Source organism: Bos indicus, chromosome 24 (assembly GCF_029378745.1).
Source record: "Bos indicus isolate NIAB-ARS_2022 breed Sahiwal x Tharparkar chromosome 24, NIAB-ARS_B.indTharparkar_mat_pri_1.0, whole genome shotgun sequence".
Classification (NCBI taxonomy): domain Eukaryota; kingdom Metazoa; phylum Chordata; class Mammalia; order Artiodactyla; family Bovidae; genus Bos; species Bos indicus.
The window spans coordinates 60339712-60363568 of record NC_091783.1 but is presented as its reverse complement, the minus strand read 5'-3'; the positions used below and the strand labels follow the sequence as shown (position 1 = coordinate 60363568).

Sequence of the window (23857 nt, the reverse complement as noted above, 5' to 3'; positions counted from 1 at the left end):
CAGTGGATAATACAAGAAATCAACAAGCCCAATTCTGGTTTCCCATGGATGAGATTTAAACAGCAAATCTCTGCTACTTTAGGCAATTAACATAAAATATACTTAAATTTGGAAGATTTACTCTGTCATCACCTTCCCACACAACAAACACAAATCCCAGGCTCATTTGCCTTCATTAATTCACACGGCATTGCTGACTTCTGCTCTCAGCTGCTTAAGCACAGCCTACCTTCAAGTTAAGTTCCTGCATCCGGGCTCTTTAGCTTCTGCTCAGATCCTGGAGGAATCACAGGATACACACATTACGAGCCTTTCAGCCTGATTCTCTAACCTTGAGGGAGGCTCTATTGGTGTACGCAAAATCAAAGAGGTTTGTGGAGAACAATTTCTTACCTATCGTCTGGCAGAGCTCAGACCAAGCTGCCTGGCTCTGGAAAGGAGAGGGATATGATGGGCCTCATATGAGAAGAGATGCCTTCCGAGATGTCTCTTGGACAGGCTATCTTCCTGACTCCCCTTCCCAAATATTACAGGAATGGGGCTAATAAATTGTGATTCAGGGCTATATAAACCATGAACAATTTCAGATACTATGGTATCTTTTTTGGGGGGGAAATGGGTATTTAGTTGTGTTGTTTAGTTGCTAAGTCGTGACTCTTGCGAACCCATGGACCACCAGGCTCTTCTGTCCATGGGATTTCCCAGGCAAGAGTATTGCCAGTTCCTTCTGCAGGGAATCTTCTTGACCCAGGGATGGGACTTGTGTCTCCTGCATTGGCCAGTGGATTCTTTACCAAATGTGCCACTGTTCTCCTTAACCAAGGAAAATCCTATTCTAAGAGTGAATATTGGTTCAATATCGTAAACATTGACAGTAAATTAAAAGGATGGAGACCCATGAAGGTTATAGAGGAGAGAAAGCACAGATGGAGAGGGTCTCATACAGAGAATAAGGCAGACAGAAGGGAGGAGAAATAGTCACGGAGAGATGATGAGAAGATGCAGAGACAGAGGAAACAGCAGAGCAGAAAGACATATTGCCATGTTTAAACACTTGTGATGAGCTCTGTGTGTGTTTTCTTGCTTGTAAAAGGAGTCAATTCAGGATCCAGGCTGTCCACTGGAGAAGCTGCATTTGACAGTGAGATATATCGTACAGAAGAGGGGCAGCAGCAACCTGAGGCTGACCAGGAAATGCAGGTGGATGGCATGGCCATGGAGGCTCCAGGCCTGACTGGACAAGAAACAGGGAGGGGCGAGAGGCTGGGGAATCAGCTTCCTGTGTTTTCACAGTGTCTGACTCCAGAATGCACATAATCCCCACACAAACAGCTAGGTCTCGTCATGTGTCTACCAAACCACGTGGAGATCACAGAATACCTAGGCCAGGTCATGTTTTGTATTTGGTGACCTGAAAGAAGGAAAGAAAGATTTTGCGCCTGTTACTTACCATCAACTGTGCTAAAATTTATTGTCTGGCAACCTCTTGGATCCCATTACTACCTAGGAGCAAATAAGAAGAATGGGCTACTCAAAGTATAGCCTAGAGGACTGAGGCTGGTAATTGACTGTGGAATGGGACCACTCTGATCTGTAAACTTACAGAGTGATAGTGTCATAGGAGACCATTTGGCTTGGACAGGAAAGGTCTCCTGAAATGCAGATGAGCTGGGTTTGATCCCTGGGTTGGGAAGATCTCCAGGAGAAGGGAATGGCTACCCACTCCAGTATTCTTGCCTGGAGAATTTCATGGACAAAGGAGCCTGGCAGGCAACAGTCCATGGGGTCGCAACGAGTCACTTTCAGGGGAAATTTTTAGTGAGGCTGGGTGCAGAATTTAAACTTAGATGCCTCTCTTAAAACATTTTCAGTAACTTATTAACAATTCTTTTTAAAACAGAGGCTCATCATGGAGATTACGTTATAATTTATATAACAAATATTAACTTGAGATAAAATTAAAGGATCATTTTTTTCAATGTCCTGTAGCACAGAAGTGTATAGCATTTGTTTTTCATGGTAACCTATAGTTTTTTGTTTGCTTGTCTAACTCATGTTCTCATAATATCTTCACATTCCCACATTTGGCAAATAATTGTATACTTGTGGAATCTCTTGGAAGAAATAAAATGTTGTAAAAAATATTATTAGGAGAATAATATGAACTTACAGTGGTTTTATAATTAGCCATATTGAAGAAATCCAAAATATGGAATAAATTACTCAAAAACTGTCATTTTAAGATGATTTAATTATGCACATTCACATTTAAAAAGTAGAGTTGACCTCCTTTCCAAAAAATAATTTCATTAATGGCTCCAGAATCTTTATCTTACAAACTGTCCTATTAAAACTTTTACCCATCAATCATACTTTTTAATTAACTAAACTGCAGACTTTATTTAGATTTCTCCAATTTTTTCATTAATGTCCGTTTTCTATTCTAGGATTCTATCCAAGATCCCACACTGCCTTTACTTGTCATGTCTCTTCAGTCTCCTTCAGTCTGTGTCATTTTCCACAGCCTTCTTAGTCTTTTGCGATATTGAATAAAATGATCTAGCCATCATTCTTGTTGGAAATGGTTTGCAATTATTCTTTTTAGCTTGGTTTCTGGTGGAAGAGTTTTGGGATAATTCTAAGTGGTGGTAAAATATCTGTGGTAAATAATATTTTAAAGAGATATAAAAAAATCCCATATAGAAAGTACATAAAAACAATAATATAACATATATAGAGTTATGAAGACTAAGAATGTATAGGGCAAATATGAAGAAAATGATAAGATTCTAACAATGAATATAAAAGAGCTGAATGAAAGGAGGATGTATCACTGGAATACTATTGGGTGGGAGTTTGAAAAATTATTTTAAGTTTATCTGGAATAGCTGGGTGGTGTGGGACAAGAGGAGTGCTATGTGCCCTTCTAGATATCAAATGTGTTTTAAAACTGTAATAATTCAATCGTTATGGTACTAAGGACTAAGGACAAAAAGGTCAATGAAACAGAACACAAATTTCAGAAATAGCCAACTGCACAGAGGAACTTAGAATACAAAACAATACATGTATTTCAATTTCTATACAGAGAATGTTCCTCAAAATATAAAACCTAAACAGTAAGGTGCCATTAAATGCTTTACAACCAGGCCCCTGAAAAAAACTGTATGCAAATATATCAGTTCAGCCCAGTCGTGTCCGACTCTTTGCCACCCCATGAATCGCAGCACGCCAGGCCTCCCTGTCCATCACCAACTCCTGGAGTTCACCCAGACTCACGTCCATCGAGTCAGTGATGCCATCCAGCCATCTCATCCTCTGTCTTCCCCTTCTCCTCCTGCCCCCAATCCCTCCCAGTATCAGGGTCTTTTCCAATGAGTCAACTCTTCGCATGAGGTAGCCAAAGTACTGGAGTTTCAGCTTAAGCATCATTCCTTCCATATGTACATAAATATTATACATTTTTTACTAAAATAGAGGATACCTAGCATACAATTTAAAAATAAAGATACACAATACTCTTTATTGTCAATAAATGTTATTAATGTAATCAATTTTTTGTAATGTAATTTTTCAGACTGATTTTTTTGATTTTTTTCTAACTTTGAACTTACAGTCAATATTCAGCCATGATTTTTTGACACATGGAGTTGCATCTCAGTCTGCAGACTCTTTTCCCAATAAATATATTATTAAATCTGATATGTGGCTTGTTAAACTTCTTTTCATCCCCTTCTCATTAATTAACTAAGAACTCAGTTTCAGAACTAAATCAAGCCCTGATTTGTAGCACTAGCTGATTTCCATGGTGTAAATACTCCCTTCACGACCAATATTAAGCTACCAATGACGTCACTGAATGTGGAGTTGGGAAAAGATGTGGAATAGCACACTACGATATCCATTATCTGCATATGGTAGTCATAACTAATTTCAAAAGTATAGATAATAGGAGCATTTAGTAAAGTAACTAGTATTTATTGATTTTGTTTTAAGTATAATTTAATCATAAGTTTATGTAATTTTTAAATAATTGCTACATTTTATGATTGATCCTCAAAATTCCTGAAAATCTGACAATTGGCTTGCATAAGTTGCTGAGCTCTTAACCCTACAGATCAGTTTCGAAGACAGGACCACAAAGTAAAATATTGGAAACTTTCTACATTATTTAGACTGTAAAGAAAGTTAAAAAATAAGATGAAAAATCAGAAAATGGATTAATTACTTCTCTGGTGGGCAATTTAGCAATATATATCAAAATATAAGATTTACCATTTCTTTGATCAAACCACTCCACTTTTCCTTCATCTGTTAATTCCTCATATTTATTGAGCACCTATTATGTTGCAGGAGCTTCTAGTAGTTAATTTTACAAGCATATAAAGACCTATAAGATAGGAGAGTTGCCTCAATATTTTATAGTAACAAAGCATTAATAAAATATAAATGTTCATCAATAAGGGATTGGTTAAGTAAATGATGGTTCATTGATATGATTGTAACCATTAAGAATGAAGCTATAGATCAATGTTCATTGTAATGGAAATATGTCCATGGTGCATTTAAAAGCAAAAAGCAGCAAGCTTTAAAAGTGCATATGGTATGATTCCATTTTGTAAAGAATAGTTATATCTCTATACATGCACATACAGGGACATCCCTGTAGCTCATAGAGTAAAGAATCTGCCTGCAGTGCATGAGGCTTGGGTTCGATCCCTGGGTCAGGAAGATCTCCTGGAGAAGAAAATGGCAACCTGCTCCAATATTCTTGCCTGGAGAATCCCATGGACAGAGAAGCCTGGTGGGCTACAGTCTATGGGGTCGCAGTCAGACATGCCTGAGCGACTAACACTACTAGTACTATACGTGGGCAGATGTGTGTAGAGAAAGTCAGGGAGGATCTGCACAAGCTATTAATAGAGGCAAGCTTTTCTCTTCTGAACAAATGGTTTTATAATGAACATGGATTACCTCTTAAAAATAACACTGAAACTCTTTCCACTAAAAATTATTGTGATAAACATGTTCTAGAGAAAGGACTTTAAATTTTGGACTAAAAGTCTTGTTTGGAGTTCACAGTACCATTTTCTCTAGTTGAGTATCTATTTGAAAAACCCCATAATAAATAATAAAGTTAAAAAAAGAGGTTTGAATTTCAGTTTCACTTCAAGGTCACTTTAGCTCTGTGACCTTGATTGAGATAACTGTCTGCTCTGAGCCTCACTGTTCTTTCTGAGTGGCAGGATGGACTGCATTCTTATTCTTTGGTGACTTTGAGTCAATGACTTAAATGTTCTGTTGTTTAGTGTCTCTACTTGGGGAGTGTTGGTAACAATGGAAATGGTGGTAATAGTTGTACCTATCTCATAGAATCATTGTGTTAAACGAATTAAAATTCATGCCTGTCATTGAACAAATTCTGATTATTTTCATTATCTGCAAAATGGGTTGATGGTGATAACAATGATGCTAAAACACACCTGGAAGATTTGTTAAATACTTAGTATTTAGACCAAATGCTAGTTGCATCTACATTAAAACACAGCCCGAGTAAGATTTCTTCAAGAGAATAGCCAATGTAATTTATTTATCCCATGTCACATCTAGAAATTAGATAACAGGAGGTTGAATGCAAACTTTGAATTTTGACTCATTGAATAAAATACCCTTTCTTTGTTCAATTATCCAATATACTATTTCAAAATCTGGACTGTCATATTTAACAGCACAAATATTTCTATATAATTTTATTTTGAGAAATCTCTATTGGATCATCATAATTCTTTATTATTCCATTAACTCAAAACAGTTTGTACTGCCTCACTTGATATTCTCTGTAAATGGAGGCGATGCAATTATGCTATTTTAAATAATTTAAAGTGCCATGTTCCCTGCTGCCCATCCATTTGTATATATATTATTCTGTGTGCATGCCTATCGGATGCCAACACACAGCCTAGTCCTTCAGTACCGAGCCATTAACCGTGTGAGGATCAGAAGCGATGTATATATTAATGATGTATTTTCATTTAACACATGACAGCAAGGGAAGGCTGAGTGACACATCACATTTAGCTACAAATAAGGGAAGAACTCATTGCCTAGGAGTTCGAGTCACAGGTGAATAGCAAAAGGTTTTTATTCCTTCCCTGACAGAATAAATTTATCTCCTTAAAAGTCACCTTTATGCTTTCTACTTATCATCAGGAAGGCTGCATTCTGTATTTGAATTTTATGTGGACATTAATTTTAAGGGAAAGACATTGTTCCGTGCTGGAATTAAATGAGGTCGTTATTGGTTTGAGTGCTAAAGATGTGTCTGTGGCGGGGTTCAGGCTCATGTTTGGCTTTAATGAGGAAAGTGCTACGTGAATATGGTCCTCTTCACTTTTTGGCAGCAAAAGCAGAGCTTAAATGGGGCCATATAGTTGAAAGCTATCAGTGGCCTTCCTAAGTACCTGGAGTCAGAGTATACATGTGGTATCAGATAGGGGATGTATGCAAGAATAGATGGGTCCTTTCTCAGTGGAGAGATGGATATGGCCACTTACAATTGATTTTAGATAGAGGAGCTCGGTGAGCATTAACTTCTGCTATTGAGAAAGGAACTTCAGAGGTCATCTAGTTTAAACCAAAGTTGAATCTTTTCAAGAATCATGTCTCTCCATTTCTTAAACACCCCCAGAAAGAGATTTGGCCACTTCTCTCAATACATAAATGTCATCAAATTGGCAGGAAAGAGAGAAAGCTGGTGATTAGAACAGGATGAATATTTAAAACAACCTTAACGCGTTCTATATCTGAGAGAAAATAAATGAGGTTTTGTTCAAATAAGGCCAAGAAGACCAATTCAGCTCTATTTGGGGCAAGTTCAGGTGATTGTTGAGGAGCACAAGCTAATTATAATTAAATAGTGCCTCGCTCTCCTTCCTGCTAGACCCACACTTCCTGAAAGGGAACTTGATAGCCTTTTCACTTTCTCACTTCCCATTCACTCTGCAACCTAGTGATTGCTGACTTGTGCTTCTCTAATCAACTGAAATGGTTTTTGAAACTCACCCAAGGTGTTCTTTCCCGGTGTACGGACACTTCACAGGCTTCTGTTATTTGACCTCTCTGCTGTATTTGAGAGAGGAGGAAGGTTCTTACAAGTATTCTGGAATACACAGTTTCCCATTATTCTGTTAAATAGTGTGATGGGGTGAGGGCTGGTCTTTCTAAAGCTTCCTTGCTAAAACAAGGGAGGTTGATTGGTCCTAATCACTAGTCTTCTTTTCTTTTTGCTTTTGATATTTAACTAGCGTTAAGGCAAGCACTGTGTTGCTTTACAAATGTTATCTGATTTAATGCCCCCAAATTTCAATAGAAGGGAGGTAGCATTAAAGAGTCAGACACGACTGAGCACAAGCATGCACATCAGCATCACCTTCATTTGACAGAAAAGAAGACTGAAGTTCATAGTGGTGAGCTACTTGACTGGAGTTATGTCGCTTCTTGGGGCTTCCCAGGTGAAGCTAGTGGTAAAGAACCCGCCTACCAATGCAAGAGATGCAGGAGACGTGGGTTCAATCCCTGGGTCAGGAAGATCCCCTGGAGGAGAGCATGCCAACCTATTCCAGTAATCTTGCCTGGAGAATGCCATGGGCAGAGGAGACTGGCTGGCTAAGGTCCATAGGATTGCAAAGAGTCGGACAACTGTTGCTTCAGTCGAAGCAACTTAGCCTGCATTAGTGTGCATGTAGCTCTTTAAGTGGTGGCGCTTGGATTTAAACCAGCCTTGAGCCCTTGTCCAGTACAGCATAGCAGAGGACAGCCGAGAAGAGCAGAAATCAGCTGCTCGGGGCACATGTTGCAGCGAGAGGGGTGAAATCTAAGTGCAGGTCGTCATCGTTCTTTAGTCACTAAGTCCTGTCCAACTCTTTTGTGACTCCATGGACATAGCCCACCAGACTCCTCTGTCCATGTGATTTTCCAGCCAAGCATACTGGAGTGGGTTGCCATTTCCTTCTCCAGGGGACCTTCCCAACCCAAGGATTGAACATGAGTCTCATGCATTGGTAGACGGATTCTTTACCAGTGAGCCACTCAGTTCAGTTCAGTTTAGTTGCTCAGTCACGCTGACTCTTTGCAACCCCATGGACTGCAGCACGCCAGGCTCCCCTGTCCATCACTAACTCCCAGAGCTTGCTCAAACTCATGTCCATTGAATCGGTGATGCCATCCAACCAGCTCATTCTCTCTCATCCCCTTCTCCTCCTGCCTTCAATCTTTCCCAGCATCAGGGTCTTTCCCAGTGAGTCAATTTCTTTGCATCAGGTTGCCAAAGTACTGGAGTTTCAGCTTCAGCTCTTCCAATGAATATTCAGGACTGTTTTCCTTTAGGATTTATTGGTTTGATCTCCTTGCAGTCTAAGGGACTGAGCCACTAGGAAGCCCATAAGCACAAGTGGTATAATGTTATTAGGCTGAACACATAGGGACTGAAAAAGCATGTACCTGAGTCAATAAAATGGCCTCAGACTGACTGCCTAGGAGAGCAGAGAACAGTAAACTGAAGGCATGACATGAACTTAGAGCTAAACTTCTCTTCCCAAAGAGAATTTTTGATTTAACTTGTCACACTCATAATGACTAATTAAATGTCTCTTCACCCCGTAGATCACGGACTTTGCTTTTTTTTTTTTTTTTAATATATATTTGAAATACAACTTTACTCTGATTCTAAACAAAAAGGAATGGGAATGACAGTAACAAACAAGACTGCACCTCTCAATATTGTTATGTGACTACAGCAGTCTTATACTTGAAACTCAAGGAGGAGACAACTGTGTTCCAAATCACGTAAATATGCAGGTCCAAAAACTGAAGCTTTTTAAAACTGCCACATTCACTCCAAAGCCCATCCGTTTCCTTCAGTAGCCAAAGAGTAAACGCATGTTCTGCTTAGCTATGTAATACAGTGGCAAACATGCTGCACCACTCACATCACTGGACAGTTGCCTATAAAACTAGACTTCTGACGCTGGGCCCCAGCCTCACGTTCTCACAGGTCATCATCTTCATCCGGGAGAGCAGTTGTCTGAGCAACCTCTAAATCGTGCTCAAACTGTGCTGCCAAGGCTGGGTCCATGACCGCCTCTGGCAGGGCAAGAGCAGGCATGGCGACAAACTCCAAGTTAGGGTCTCCAGTCAGTTTTCTAGCAAGCCAGAGGAAGGGCTTTTCAAAGTTACAGTTACTTTTGGCAGAAATGTCATAGTACTGAAGATTCTTCTTTCGGTGGAAGGCAATTGACTTTGCCTTAACCTTTCTGTCCTTAATATCCACTTTGTTGCCACACAACACAGTCGGGATGTTCTCACATACTCGTACCAGATCTCTATGCCAGTTAGGCACATTCTTGTAAGTAACTCTCGATGTTACATCAAACATTATAATGGCACACTGAGCTTGTATGTAATAGCCGTCTCTCAGTCCACCAAATTTCTCCTGACCAGCTGTATCCCACACATTGAACTTCATCTGTCCTCAGTTGGTATGGAACACAAGAGGATGGACCTCAACACCCAAGGTAGCTACATACTTCTCAAATTCTCCAGTCAGATGATGTTTCACGAATGTAGTTTTTCCAGTACCACCATCACCAACCAATACAAGTTTGAACTGAACTTGGGGTTCTCCTTGGGCAGCCATTGCGATGTTACTTGCAGAACCGCCTAGGCGCTCGTCTGACTGAGGGCTGGAAAGATGGCGGAAGCGCAAATCGAATGCCCGGACACGTAGTGGACAACGGCACGCGGAGGGAGGGCGGGGCAACGGCGGCGCGCCGCTCCCACGCGGCCCGACGCATGCGCGCACGCAGGCCGCCCAGGCTTCGGCGTTGCACCCATTAGCCTGCAGCCTAGGGAGAGGCTCGCGGTGCCCCGGGCCTGGGAGGCAGCGCCGTCGGGCCGATTTTGCTCACTTTTTCAACTGCTATATCCTCAACCCGTAATACAAAAGTGATTAATGAGTATTTATTGAATGTCACAAACCCTTTTCCTCTTGAAATTCTCTGACATCTACATGCAGGTTTTCCTCTGAACTCACTGGCTGCTCCTCTTCAGTCCGTTTATGTACTTTACTTTCTCCTTGACTTTCCAGGGTTTCTCAAGAATCTACCCTTAACATACATGGAAATCTACTATACCTATACTGTTGAGGCTCTAAGGTCCATCTAGTGGTATTCACTATCCTATAACTATTGCCTCCCCAGCCTCTAGTTGATTTTAAATTTCTCTTCTGAGCATCATAGCTGTATGTTCAACTGTCTTCTAGCAAACTCTGTTTTGGAATCCTGTGGACACCTCAAATGCAGCAAGTCTAATACGACGCAACTTAGCCCCCATATTCAAACATTTGTGTTTTTGGAATAAAACGTTTTATTTTAAAGGGAGGGTCTAGAGCTTTCATCATATGCTCTAAAAGTTCCATGGCCAAGGCAAGTTCAGAACTCGTGTGCATTCTTCCTAAGCAACAGTGCTTTTCCTGTGAATCCCAATCCCAGGGGTTAGGGCAGGTTCTTGTGTGCAGGCAAGAAACGTGGGCCATTGCAAGGCTTCTCACCATAATCCCTTGCTCCTTGTGAGAATACTGTAATTATTTGGTCTGCGTATATGGCGACCTGCTTTGCTCTGCTGTCATTCAAACTTGCTTCAGTTCTGTTCTGCTTTTAGGACCAGCCTTCATGTTGGTTTGTTTCAGGCTACTGTCTTAAGGTAAAGTGAACCGAGATGTGAACAAACATATCCCAGAATATAAAAAAAGAGGAGGAAATTTGAAGGAAGTCAGAATAGGCAGCTGTGTCTCATTACATAGGAACGAGAGTGAGAAATGAGCATAGGTAATGATTAGGAGGTAACTGGTAATTTCTGAGTAACTGATTTGAGAGGAATTGTGTGGAAGACAGACTACAAGTGATAAAGAGAGAATAGATAATGAAGAGAGCGTGAAGGTGCTAGAAAAGGCAGCAGTGAAATTCATGACCATGGAACTGAAACTGAGAGATGAAGGACTCGAGATATGGAGAAAGGGATTAGAGTGCTTGATGGAGAAGGTCAAGACCAGGAGCAAGGTAGTGGGAGAGGTGAGAGCAGAAAACAGAGAAGGTGGGAATCAGAGGCAAAGCCGTGCGTTTGACATTGTCTTCAGTGACACTGAGTAAGCTGACGTGTTCTTATTTTCATGGGTAGGTTAGCAGAGTGGAGATGAAATCAGTGAGAAATTGTGGGGCAAGTGTGTGTGGTAGGTTTTAACATTTCTACAGATTATTTGATATTCCTTTTTATGTGTCTAATTCACTTCCCCTTAAATATGAGCCAGACTTTTGCAATTGACTTCTAACATAAAATGCAATGAAATGAAGCTGTGTGGCTTCTGGGACTAGGTCATCAAAGGTATACAACTTCTATCTAGCTCTCTCATGGGATGCTTGTCTTTGTAACTCAGCTCCTGTGTTTTGAGGAAGCATAGGCCATGTGGAGAGATCTACATGGAGAGGTAGCCAGGCCTGTGACCCTCAGCCCAGGCTGAAGAACCAGCCAAAATCCAGCACCAACTGAGCAGTCCTCAAGGTGAACCATTGGGAAGAAGATCTTCAAACCTTGTTGAACTACCCTAGCTGATGTCACATGGAACAGAGAGGAGCTTTCCCTGCTAAGCCCTGCCCAACTTGAACATCTGAGAGGAACATATGTGATTATTACTGGTTTAAACCATTAAATCTTGGTGGTTTATATGCAGTGGCAGAAAACTGGAGTAGAGTTTTAGCAAGGCAGTCAACTGAGATGTTTCACTTTGAGTGACCTGAATTTAAATCTTTGACCATTAGTGTGACTTGGAATAGGTTACGTAACGTTACTGAGCCTCACTTTTCCTGTCTTTAAAGTGGGAATGATTTAGACTGTGGAGGTTTTTGTGTGATTTAGAAATAATTGGTATAAAGCCAATGGCTGTGGTCATTCAGAAAATGGTAGCATCCTTGTTATTTATTATTAGGGAAGCTTGGAAGGAGCTTGAGCTTTGGCAGAAATAATATTTATGTTTACCTTCTGGTTCTGTTGCTAATTAAATTGTGACTTTGGGCAAGGTATGTAACTTCTCTGAATCATGCATCCTTCTTGTGTAAATGGAGGATGAAACCTACCTTGTAGGGTTGTTGGAGGTTAGACCTAGTGTCTGGAGGATAGATTAGAAACCACGTAGTAGGACTTCTCTGGTAGTTCAGAGGCTAAGAATCCGCCTGCCCATGCCAGGGATATGGGCTTGATTCCTGGTCTGGGAAGACTGCACAAGCTGTGGGGCAACTAGACCCATGCACCGCAGCTAGCCTGCGCACTAGAGCCTGTGAGCCGCCACCACTGAAATGCGTGCACCCAGAGCCTGTGCTCTGCAACGAGTGAAGCCGCCGCAAAGAGAAGGCCACGCGCCACGGCAAAGGGTGGTCCCTGCTCTCTGCAGCTACAGAAAGCCTGCGTGCGGCAGAGTGAAGACCCAGCTGGGCCAGGAACAACATGAAATAATTTTAAAAAATAAAGAAAGAAAAAAACATAGTGACGAACGCATGGTAGGCACTCAATAAATAGAAGGCATCATAATGATTAACATAATAATGACTGTTATAGCCCTGAAATTAATACGGCTACTGGCAGGAGTAGGGCAAACTAGAAAATTCTGAGCCAAGCATCGAAGCCTTTGAGGCAGTTGGAGGAAGATTCTAGTAGAAGATGGTGATGAAGTTTGGGGAAGGATGATATTAACAATTGATATGTTTCAAAAGAAGGACCTTTGAACGATGAGCATAGAATGAAGACTCACAAAAAGCATTTGGAGTGATCCTCTTCTACCAGTGCTGAGGATAGGAGGAAACAGGTTAAGGAGATTGGAAAAATAACGAGTTTCTTAATATTAGACGAGGCCACAAAACTCCAACATAATGGATCTGAAATTATGAGAGAACAAGGGAGACCAAGAGACTGTAAGAAAAGTGGTATGATTGATAAGCAGCGTTGGTTTCAGGAATTTTAGTGAACAAGAAGGAGATTTCAGCCTCTCAGTCATTCAACACTCATGGTCATAGCTCCATTCTCTGCTCTAACATTAGCCATACACATAGGCTTGCACAGAACTTGAGGTCATTCCCTGGTCTTCCACCTTTGGGCTGAGTCTCTCTTAAACTTCTGCAGACAAATGAATCTATTCTTAAAAGACTATCAGTCAATAACTTAATAGCTCAGTTTCTGGGAACCCTCATTCTGAATTCTCATATCTACCAACTTCAGTCTTTTTTTACAAAGACTTTGGCTTTCAAGCATATCCTGTACCATATTCCATGACCATTGAATTTCTTTTTTGACCTATTTGACCGAAATGCAAACAGGCTTTACTCAACAGTTCCTGAGAAAGGTACATGTCAGCTTCTGGAAACATTCTTTAAAAAAAAAGTTTTATCATCTAAATAGCATGATGTGTGCTCCTGTCTTGTGTAACTTTGCGATAACACCATTCGTTCATCTGATATTGGCTGAGTATTAACTGTGCCCTAGACAGCTGTGCTTCTGGAGCTTGTAATCGATGGTGGGACTGGGGATGGGGTGGTACTGGTGAGCAAATGAGCGATAAACAAATGAATAAGTTCTACTAAAGAACATCCATGACATGCAATATATCTGGGCCAACTATGAGAACCAACTCTCGGGTGCCTGAGAGAGTACAGGTGTCGGGTAGGTTGGGAGACGGAGAAGAGGAATTGTTCTGGTTGGCTGACCCCTGGCTGCCCATATTGAACACTCAGATCCACTGGATCCCAGGCAGGTCCTACTGCCCTGAGTTAGTCCAGGGCCTCCTGCGAGCAACTTTCTGGATCATATTGGAGTTCTCTCTCCTTTTCCCTTCCCCATCCTTCACAGAGTACTGGGCTTCAAGGAGCCAAGGTACTGGTTCTCAGTGCTCTGAGTCGGTACCATGAGAAGGGTCCCTGAATGATCCCTTCTGGAGTAGTGCTCCCCCAAATTTCACCCACAATGAGGTCAGGAGCTTGTGCCAGAATGTAAATCAATGCTGTGTGTCTTCTATAAGGAACAATCTCCCTATGGGAAAGGTGCCAGCTGAACTCAACAGCGTTCAGTGTTGGCTTCGGATCTTGCCACAGATTGGAGCAAAGAGTGTGTGGACAGGTGCTGATCTGTAGGCCACACTTTGAGAAGCATCGTTCTAAAATGTACATTGCAAACTGAGGATCCAAATTGCTGCATCCAGCCTGCAGATATAGTTTCTTTGGCCTGCCACTGTTTTCAACATTCTGAAATGGAAAGATTTCACATAAAGTCTCCAGTTTCCCAAAACCTCTTAATCATACCTTTCTTTTGTGTCCCTTCATCACTGATATCTTGGGATTCCACATTCCTACATGGCAAGAGTCAGAGATGACTCTCTCTTTTAGATAGGGCATGGACCTTCAAGGAGCCCAGCAGGCCCCTTTGACCTCCTTTGTTTCTTTATGTTCCCTGCTGCTGCTGCTGCTGCTAAGTCGCTTCAGTCGTGTCTGACTCTGTGCGACCCCATAGACGGCAGCCCTCCAGGCTTCCCCCGTCCCTGGGATTCTCCAGGCAAGAACACTGGAGTGGGTTGTCATTTCCTTCTCCAATGCATGAAAGTGAAAAGTGAAAGTGAAGGCGCTCAGTCGTGTCCGACTCTTCGCGACCCCATGGACTGCAGCCCACCAGGCTCCTCCGTCCATGGGATTTTCCAGGCAAGAGTACTGGAAAATGTTGCCTACTGCCCCCCTGGAGGCGTTTGGTTTCCTAACCCCTAAGAATCCTGTGGTGGGGGCAGGTCAGTGAACAAAGGTGATGGCAGCTCAGTCCAGGAAGGGAGAAGATCTGGGCGCAGTGTGATTGAGAGTGCCTCTCCTTGAGGGAGGGAGAGCCCGGGAGAGGAGCTGAAAGCATATATGTCACCATACGTAAAGTGGATAGCTAGTGGGAACGTGCCCTGTGACGCAGGAAGCTCAGGCTGTGCTGTTTCAACCTAGAGGGGTGGAAGGGAGGGCAAGAGGGAGGAGCTCTGTGTACACCTGTGGCTGATACGTGTTGATGTGTGGGAGAAGCCAGCACAACATCGTAAAGCAATTATCCTCCAATTTAAAAAAAATAGGTTTATGGATCCTCGAGAATGTAAATGACGATATAACAGGCTACCTATTGCTCAAAGTGGTAATCCAAAATATAAGCATTCAAAAACTAAAAAAATAAAAAGAATGCCTCTCCTCTTCCTTCCTTTATTCTTCCATCCACTCATGGAGTCTTCTCTCATACCCTCTCCATCATAAAATTACTCAGAATTTATTGCCCTGAGCCTGCTCAGCAATGAGACTGGGAAGGAAAAGGTGATACGCATGTGTTCATTCATGCGCAGCAAAGCCACAGTTCCAATCCGTCAAGCAGTGTTTTCCCAAGAATCCGGGGAGCCATTAGATCCGTAGCCCTGAGGGCCAATCCGTGCGGGGTAAGAGGCTGCCTCGGCGGACCAGCCCTGCATCCCACTGCTGACCGCTCGGAGATGACTGACTGCAGACCTTCCCGAGAGAGGAGGCTTTATCAAAGGACTGCTTTAGAAAGTGACTTTTGGTTTTCTAATGGCTCAACGATCTTGTTACAAAGATTCTCGTTTCACTGCTCCCTCTAATCCTTACAAATTTTACAAAATGGTGTTTGATCTGACGTCTCTGAAAGCACACAATAGTCTCTAGTTTTAGTCAGATTTCTTAATGCTATTTTTTCTCAGTGTAAAGCCTTGAGTATATTTTCCTGTGCCTTGTGAGGTTTACTAATTAAAATAGAATATTATAAGGGTAAGTGTGTTACGTACCGCTGGACTTTGGGTGAAGTGGAAGTGACGTCGCTCAGTCGTGTCTGACTCTTTGCGACCCCACGGACTGTAGCCTACAAGGCTCCTGAGTCCATGGGATTTTCCAGGCAGGAGTACTTTAACCAGATGTGGGTAAAGTTCTGGAAAACCACGGTGATGGTATAAGATAGATGCTCCACCGGGCAAATCCCCGTGACCGGTACTTTGCTTGGTGCTTCCTTATTTGCATTTTCTTGGTTTTTATTTATATGATACAAAATGTTACAAGATGAATGGTCCCTAAAGTGAGAGGAAAGACAGGAAAACTGAGTGCAGAAGCCACGTGTCTCTCAGTCTAAAACCAACTGAGCTTAGAATTTTAAGCATGTCATGGTGGATGGGAAAGCACAAAGACACTGCAGTCTGTAAATGCCACAAAACAGGGACCGCAATTGGAGGGGCACATGAAAGACTTACAAATCACATTGTAATCAATCCAGATCATACACTTGTGGGAATAGAAGAATATAAATGAATACTAAAGCATTCCTATTAAATGAAAAATATTCTACAGAATAAACAGAATTTGGGAATGTTGAAGGGACGCAAAATAAATAAGGAGTCCAAGTTGGACACTATTAAATGCTTAAAGGAAGGTGGCTTTGCCGAAGATAGCCGGTGCCCCTGCTGTCAGCGTGACTATGTTATGGGCACAGAGATCGTTCAGTGTTCTTTTTTTTAGATGTGTGTTTATTTATGACTGCACGGGCTCTTTGCTGAGCTTGAGTTTTCTCTAGCTGTGGAGCGCAGGGCTGCTTTCCCTTGCTGCTGTGGGCTTCTCACCCCTCACAAGAGGGGTCTCCTGTTGAGGTGCGTGGGTTCCAGGGCCCGGGCTCCATGGTTGTGGCCTGCAGGCCCAGTGCCCGGGGCATGTGGGATCTTCCTGGAGCAGGGATTAAACTGGTGTCCCCTGCACGCGAGGCAGGCTCTCGGCGCCGGGGCCAGCAGGGAAGCCCCACTAAGTGCTTCTGTGTCCCGCCCTCCTCGGTGCCCTACTCTGAGGGCCTCTGTGTGCAGCGTTTGTATTCACCGCGTGTTTGCTTCACCTGATAAAAAGAACAGACAGTTCCCGGATGAGCTCCAGCCTTTAATTTGGCTCGTTCCGAAGTTCTGCCTTCCTTGTATCTACGCCCTCTGCACTGTGCCTGCAGCTCTGTCTTTAAGAGGTGGAGCTGGCTTCCTCTCGTTTGAATCTGGGTGGCCCTGTGACCTGCTGTGGTCAGTAGCATGCAGCAGAAGTGACAGCGGCCTCGAGCTGCAGTTCAAAGCCTCGGCCTTAGGGTACCTGTCTACTCAGCAGGAGCGTGTCTGCTGGAGGGTGAGACCTTGTGAGGCAGAGCTGAGTAAGCCCATCTGGCTCAGCCAAGTTCCCAGCTATACTGCGGAGTCTAGCCAAGATCAGAAAATGTTCCTATATGGCTTGAAGCTGACTGCAGATGCATGAGTGAGTTTCGCTGAACCCCGCTGAGGTCAGAGCTGTCCAGCTGATTTTCGTGTTATTAGTAACAATGAGTAGGTGTTAAGTCATATTTGTTGTTGTTGTTGCTTTGTTAGCCAGCGTGACTGTGGCACTTGGTAAGGGTATCGATCAGCGTTGGCTGTGATAAAGCCGTATGACAAGCAACTCCCAAATCTTAGTGGTTTACAAGATGAATTTTTTTTTTTTTTTAATTTCCTTCACATCAGCTTCAGGCTGATGTCAGGGTTTAGGACTCTTCAGTGTATCTCTCATTCTGAAATTAGGGGCTACCAGGACATGATTTTCTCATGACAGATGACAGAAGCGCAAGAGTCAAGCCAAATTGTGCAAACAAATTTAAAGGCTTTGTTTGCATCATGCCCACTAATATTCTCCTGGATGGAGGAAGTCACGTGGCTAAGCTGAAAAGCAGCGTGGCATTCCAGTTTACTGGCGCTGCTGGGCTCTGTGAAACCACGTGACGAAGGAAATGCTATCTGATCTTATCGTAGGAAAGAAATGAAGGACTAGGAATAAATTCACCACGGGGAGAATTATTCAGGAGGCATAGTCGGGAAACTGCTGAAATACTTGATGAAACTCATTAATGCAAAATTGTTTGCCCCAGAAAAAGCTAAAATAGCCTATTGAAGACAGGTGGTGGTTCATATACTAGCATGAATATATAATTATATATATTTTTGGAAACATAAATTATCTGGAATAGGAATATGCCAAACACATTTTCATTTTCCTTGGTAAGCTCACCTATCAGTGTCTCTTTATGTGAGTTAAGTACAGTTTGGTGTCTCTTTATATAAGTTCAGTGCAGTTTGGGGTTATGTGCCAGTTCTCCTTCTCTTGATTTTATAATTTGGTCTACTCCCCTTTAGGTTTCCTTTGGGTTTACAGTGTTGTGAAAATAGGAAGATATCTTTCTTCTGCTCTAAGAAGTCTTGAAGGCAGCAAAAAAGTCATATATGTGAGTTCAGGCTAATATGCATTATAATTATTAAAATGCCTTTTAGTTTGAACTGTAAAATGAATTGAAACAATGAAATGAGGATGAGTTTATGACACTATAGAAATGCAGGATTCTATCTTGTATACACACAGAAAAGTGCTCTGAACACCCTATTACATGTGGCACATTGCACTCCCCTCTGAGAGTTGCAGAATCTAGACATTGCTTTTTTTGTGGTTGACTGTTAACATTGCTTCTTGCATTGGTAGGTCTTCCCTTGAACACTGCCACCTTATTATGTAGGAAGTATGACAGTCAGTAATCATTTTTCTTTGTTAAAAATAAATATATACTAGTGCCCAGTGTCTACAACTATTTACCAGAAAAAATTATTTGAAATAACATATTGAAAATATTGAAGTACTCTATGTGTTTTTGGCTGGTTGCCCAAAGGATCTGTCTGTTCTGTCTGTCTGCCTGTGTCAGATGCCTGTGACAGGAGCACATGTCCTTGGCAGAGAGTTGCGGTCCTCTCCAGAGCCCTTCTCCACCTCCCTGTCTTCTCTGATTCAATCCCTCTCTTTTTCCTGTCATGCTCCACGCACTTGAGCACATATGATGTCAGGGAAGAAATCTGTTATGTCCCTTGGGAGCAATCAGTGGAGAAGGAGTTGAAGGGAAAGAAAGCAAGAGAACCAGGCAGAAATGCAGGAAAGGGTGGAGAGCTAACATGTGGAGACCAGTGCACAGGAAGTAGGTGGAAACAGCAACATAAGTGGTTTTGAACGTGGAAATCGTGGTGACCCATCAGCTGAGCGGACGCGGACCCACTGTGATACCACTGGGCCCACTTTCTAGCCCCAAAACATTTATTCTTGGTCATCCACATCAGTTCACTCTACTGCCAAGTCCTCTGCACTTGATTGAGGTATCTGTGCCAAATAAAAGTGATTTATGCAGTTCTGCCTTGAGATTATTTGTGTTTAATGTTTCATCCAACCCAGCCTGAAAACACAGCGCAGATAAAATGAATAGAGAATTCACCGAGGGGAAAAATGAGTGGTGGAAATAAATTCTACATGGAGTATTTTTATGGATTCAAAGAATGCCAAAGTTGGGAAAGAACCTAGACACGATACTGTCCAAACTCTCATGTTATAGGTGAAACCAGTGTTCAGGGAAGTATAGTGACTTGCTCAAGGTAATGTGAAGGCCAGAGACAGTATCAACCCAGACTCCTGACCCTGAGGGCAGTGCTCTTAATCCAGAACTTCCTTTCTGCCTGCCCTCTTTGAACCATTTTACAATGATTTTTGTGCAAGGAGAAATCAGGAAATGTAGCCCGTTCCGGCATCAGCAGGGTTAATGAGTCTTTTCTACATGCTGTCGCGTTAGTGCACCTGTTCAGCCCTTCATTTAACAATATTTAAGAATGTCTATTGTAAGTTCCGTGTATTATACAGTAGGCACACAGGGCCAATAATATTTTATGTATTCTCATCAAGAGGGGAATTGTAAGGGCCATAAATGGCCTGATGGAAGAGGATGGTGAGCACAGCAGCTCACAAATCGCATTTCCTCGGCTGAAAGAGCTGAGTGACCGAGGACGTGAATTCTTCCTGTCTCACAGGCCCATGGGAGCCGCCTGCCAACGGGGCAGAACATATGAAGACATCTACCATTTACATCCTGTTCTGGTCAAAGGATGGTGGTAGCAGTGGTACATGCGTCTTTACGGCTTGCGTACATCGAGTAGGAATAGTAACTGGTGACCACTTACTGAGTGCAGGACACTGTGCTAGATCCGTTTCCGTCAATTATTTCTATTAATTAATGAATTGATTCCGTCGCTTGTTCAACCTTCATGAATTGAGTGCCAAGCCCTTTTCTATTTCTTTTACATTCCTCACAGTAACCTTAGGATGGGGATATACATGCTTATTCCCCATTTACAGCAGAGCAAACAAACTTAGAGAAGGTGAGTCAAGTGCCCCAAGTCAAGCAGCATGAAGTGTGTAAGTCAGGAATTAAACCCACAGGCAGGGTGTCTAATTCAGCAAGTCCCTGGACATAACACAAAACGGGAAAGACCTAATGATAGTTTAGCCAAGGCTAGTCTTGGGTGTGAACAGAGTGAGCAGAGTGAATAGTGTGAGTAGGGTGAATAGAGTGTGGTGTAATTTTGTAATTCTTAGGAGAATCCCATGTCCCAAATAATTTATACTTAATGCTGTAGTGCCTAAATTCCGCAAATAGAAATGCTTTCTTTTAGATTATTACACTGATGGCTTCTAAGTGTAACTACAGCATCTATCCTAAGTTCAGAATTTCCATTAAATTTAAAGCTGGATTTTTAGAAGCTTTCTACATGTTTCATAGGCATCTCAAATTCGAGGTGTCTAAAACTGAGCTTCATTAGTTATTGGGAAATGCAAGTCAAAACCACAACAAAATAGATTGCACTTCACGTTCTTTAAGATGCCTAGGAAAAAAAAAAGACAGGCAATAACAAGTGCTGCTGAGAATATGGAGAACTCGGAGCCCTCATCCATTGCTGGTGGGGACGGAGAATGGTACTGCTTCTTTAGAAAGAGCTTGTCACGTCCTCACAAGAGTAAACCCAGCAATTCCACCACTGGGTTTAGTCTCAATAGAATTTAAAACATATGTCCTCATAAAAGCTTTTACTTGAATGTTCATAGCAGAATTATTCATAGTAGTCAGATGGTGGAAACACCCAAATGTTGGCCAACGGATGATTGGAAAAACAAAATGTGGTATATCTATACAATGGAATGTTATTTAACAGTTAGGAGGAAGTACTGATATTTGCTACAAGATGAATGAGTCTTGAAAACACATTGCTGCAAAAGACCATATGTTATAAAATTCCATTTATATTAAATCTCCAGAATAGGCCAATCTATAAACACGGAAGGTAGATTAGTAGCTGCTTAGGGCTGGTGTAGGAGGTATAGGTGGAAATGGAGAGGCTAATGTATGCAGGATTTCTTTGGGGGGCGTTTAAAATGTTCTGAAATCGCTTGTGTTGATGGTTGCATGACTCTGAATATGTTAAAACCATTGGACTATTTTAAATGGGTGAATTATATGACTTGCAAATTATATCTATCAGCTGTTATATTTATTAAAAAAGAAAAACACCATGTTCCACCCATTTTCCAGGGTAGCAGCTCCCCTCCTGCTCCCCCTGGCTGAGCTGTGCGCTCTTTGCAGTGGTCGGCTTCCTATTCATGTTCGTCTCCCTGCTCCTAGCATCGTGCCTGGCCTGTGTGAGGTTCATTTTATGATGCAGAGTATCGTCAAGCAGACAGGAGCGTTTTCCTCTCTGCCAGGCAGAACCTGGACAGGATGAGACTCTTGGGAACCTGGGAGAAATGGATGCACTGAAGGGCGGGTTAAGAGTGGGATTAAGGGACAGCGGGAGGCACGGAGGGCGCCCTGCCCCCGCCACGGCTCTGCGGAGGCTGCCCTGTGCGCCTCCAGCGGCACCTCGAGGGGCAGTCTAATGTAACGGGCAGAGTGCCAGCTTCGCGCGAGGTCACAGAGACAGGACGTGATGCATCAGGCTGTGAACTCAGCTGAGTGGCTGAATATCTGTCCTGCGAGGTTCTCAATCTCCTGATCTGTAGAAGGATAGGAATACTTACTTCTAGGAGTTGTGAAGATATGATGAGAATGCATGTAAAGACTGTAATATGGTGAAAAATGCTTTGTTTTTATATTATAATTTTGACATTGAGTCCTGTCCTCAGATGCTATCACATTCGGGGCTAAACGGAGAAGCTTTACCGCGTTTTCTCTCTTAGTCCTTCCTTATCTCAGACGCCCGAGAGAAAGTATTCTGAAAGAACTGAGAGAAAGTTCTCTGAAAGAACTGTGAACTGTACAAAAATCGGAATAAGTTCAATTACTAGTCACTTTATGGAGCAAAATGCTTACATACTACATGACCTTCATTTGTGTTCTGTTAATTCTTTTCATCGGAGAAGGCAATGGCACCCCACTCCAGTACTCTTGCCTGGAAAATTCCATGGACGGAGGAGCCTGGTAGGCTTCAGTCCATGGGGTCGCTAGAGTCGGACATGACTGAGCGACTTCACTTTCACTTTTCACTTTCATGCATTGGAGAAGGAAATGGCAACCCACTCCAGTGTTCTTGCCTGGAGAATCCCAGGGACGGGGGAGCCTGGTGGGCTGCTGTCTATGGGGTCGCACAGAGTGGGACACGACTGAAGCGACTTAGCAGCAATTCTTTTCGAGGGTCTGCCGCGGGGCTGGACTTGGTCCTGGCGTCACAGACGGCTCCAGGACGCGCCACGCGGGGGAGATGCAGTCAGGAGCGGCCCGGGTCAGCCTCGCTCTGCCGCCTGTTAGCCGTGTGTGCACCCTTAGTAGGTGACTGAGCTCTCGGGGCCGCAGTTTCCATGTCTGTAAGAGTCAAGTCATGCTAACAGTTCCCTTGCAGGCATTGGAGGGGAAAAGTGAGGCAGGCAAGTAAAACTGTTACAACATCTTGTGCTTGGTAAGCCCTTAATAAGTGTGCTTTAAGCTGGAGGACACTTTGAAGACACGTTCTCCACATAACCATTAAACCCAAGTCAGGGTTCCATACCGCATGTTATGGCAGTTTACCTCCAGGTCAGTTCAACAGGTTATTTATCACTGCCTGAAATGTCAGGGACTGTGCTAATCGTCCCTGTCAGAGACTTCTGTTTTTAAACTTTGATATTTTATTCATCATGGACTTTTGTGTTATTTTTCTTTTTTAATAGTGCAGGAAATATTTAGTTACTGAGCTTTTGTTTTGTTTGCTTGTTTTTGGGGGCCACTCAGCATGTGGGGTCTTAGTTCCCAGACCAGGGATTGAACTCGTGTCCCCTGCACTGGAAGCTCGGAGTCTTAACCCCTGGATGGCCAGGGAAGTCCCTGTCAGGGACTTCTTATAGTAGATAGAGTGGACTTACTAACTGACAGGAAGATTTCTATAATATCAAGTCTCCTTTAATTGGCTCATAAGCATTGTGTTTGATTTTTACAGAATGCTATATGAAGATATATTTCAGGAACATATGGACACGTCAGATGTCACAGTGGGACTGTGATATTCCTGCGATATTATGCTGGAGCCCTCAAAGAGGACATGTGCCTGTGTGTGTCCCCCTAGACGAGCCCCCCCAGATTTCTTTTCTATGGGGACGATCTAGTCAGATACTGAAGAACTCAGTACTCATTCTCTGTGTTGTGATTCTACTCCCGAAGTTGTTTCTAAGGTTCTGTTTTCTAAGAGTAAACAGAAATTACGTTTTCTATACTGTTTTCTCTTTTCTTATTTTTCAATTATGAAATCCAATACAAGTTGAATCCTTGTTCTTGAACAACACAAACAACAATGACAAACAACAATCCCCCAATCGAACAGTAAGCCCCCCAAGAGGAGACTGCTCGAATACAATGATGAAAACAC

At 42.6% G+C, this 23857-nt stretch overlaps 2 protein-coding genes and 1 long non-coding RNA gene across 3 annotated transcripts in view; 1 reads left to right on the top strand and 2 right to left on the bottom strand.

Moving 5' to 3' along the window:
- CDH20 (cadherin 20) overlaps positions 1-23857 on the bottom strand; it is a 213330-nt gene that overhangs the window by 86297 nt on the left and 103176 nt on the right. The gene's annotated exons all lie outside the window — the stretch shown is intronic.
- Positions 1-23857, top strand: part of LOC139179505 (uncharacterized) — a 195775-nt gene that overhangs the window by 85183 nt on the left and 86735 nt on the right. The window lies entirely within an intron of this gene.
- On the bottom strand, positions 2763-9790 carry LOC139179503 (GTP-binding nuclear protein Ran-like). The gene has a single exon (XM_070779132.1). The coding sequence runs from the start codon at positions 9521-9523 to the stop codon at positions 9047-9049; it is 477 nt and encodes a 158-aa protein (XP_070635233.1). The 5' UTR covers positions 9524-9790; the 3' UTR covers positions 2763-9046.

Excerpts from the sequence above, each read along its gene's own strand:
- LOC139179503 (XM_070779132.1), bottom strand. The coding sequence starts at position 9,523 with ATGAAGTTCAATGTGTGGGATACAGCTGGTCAGGAGAAATTTGGTGGA.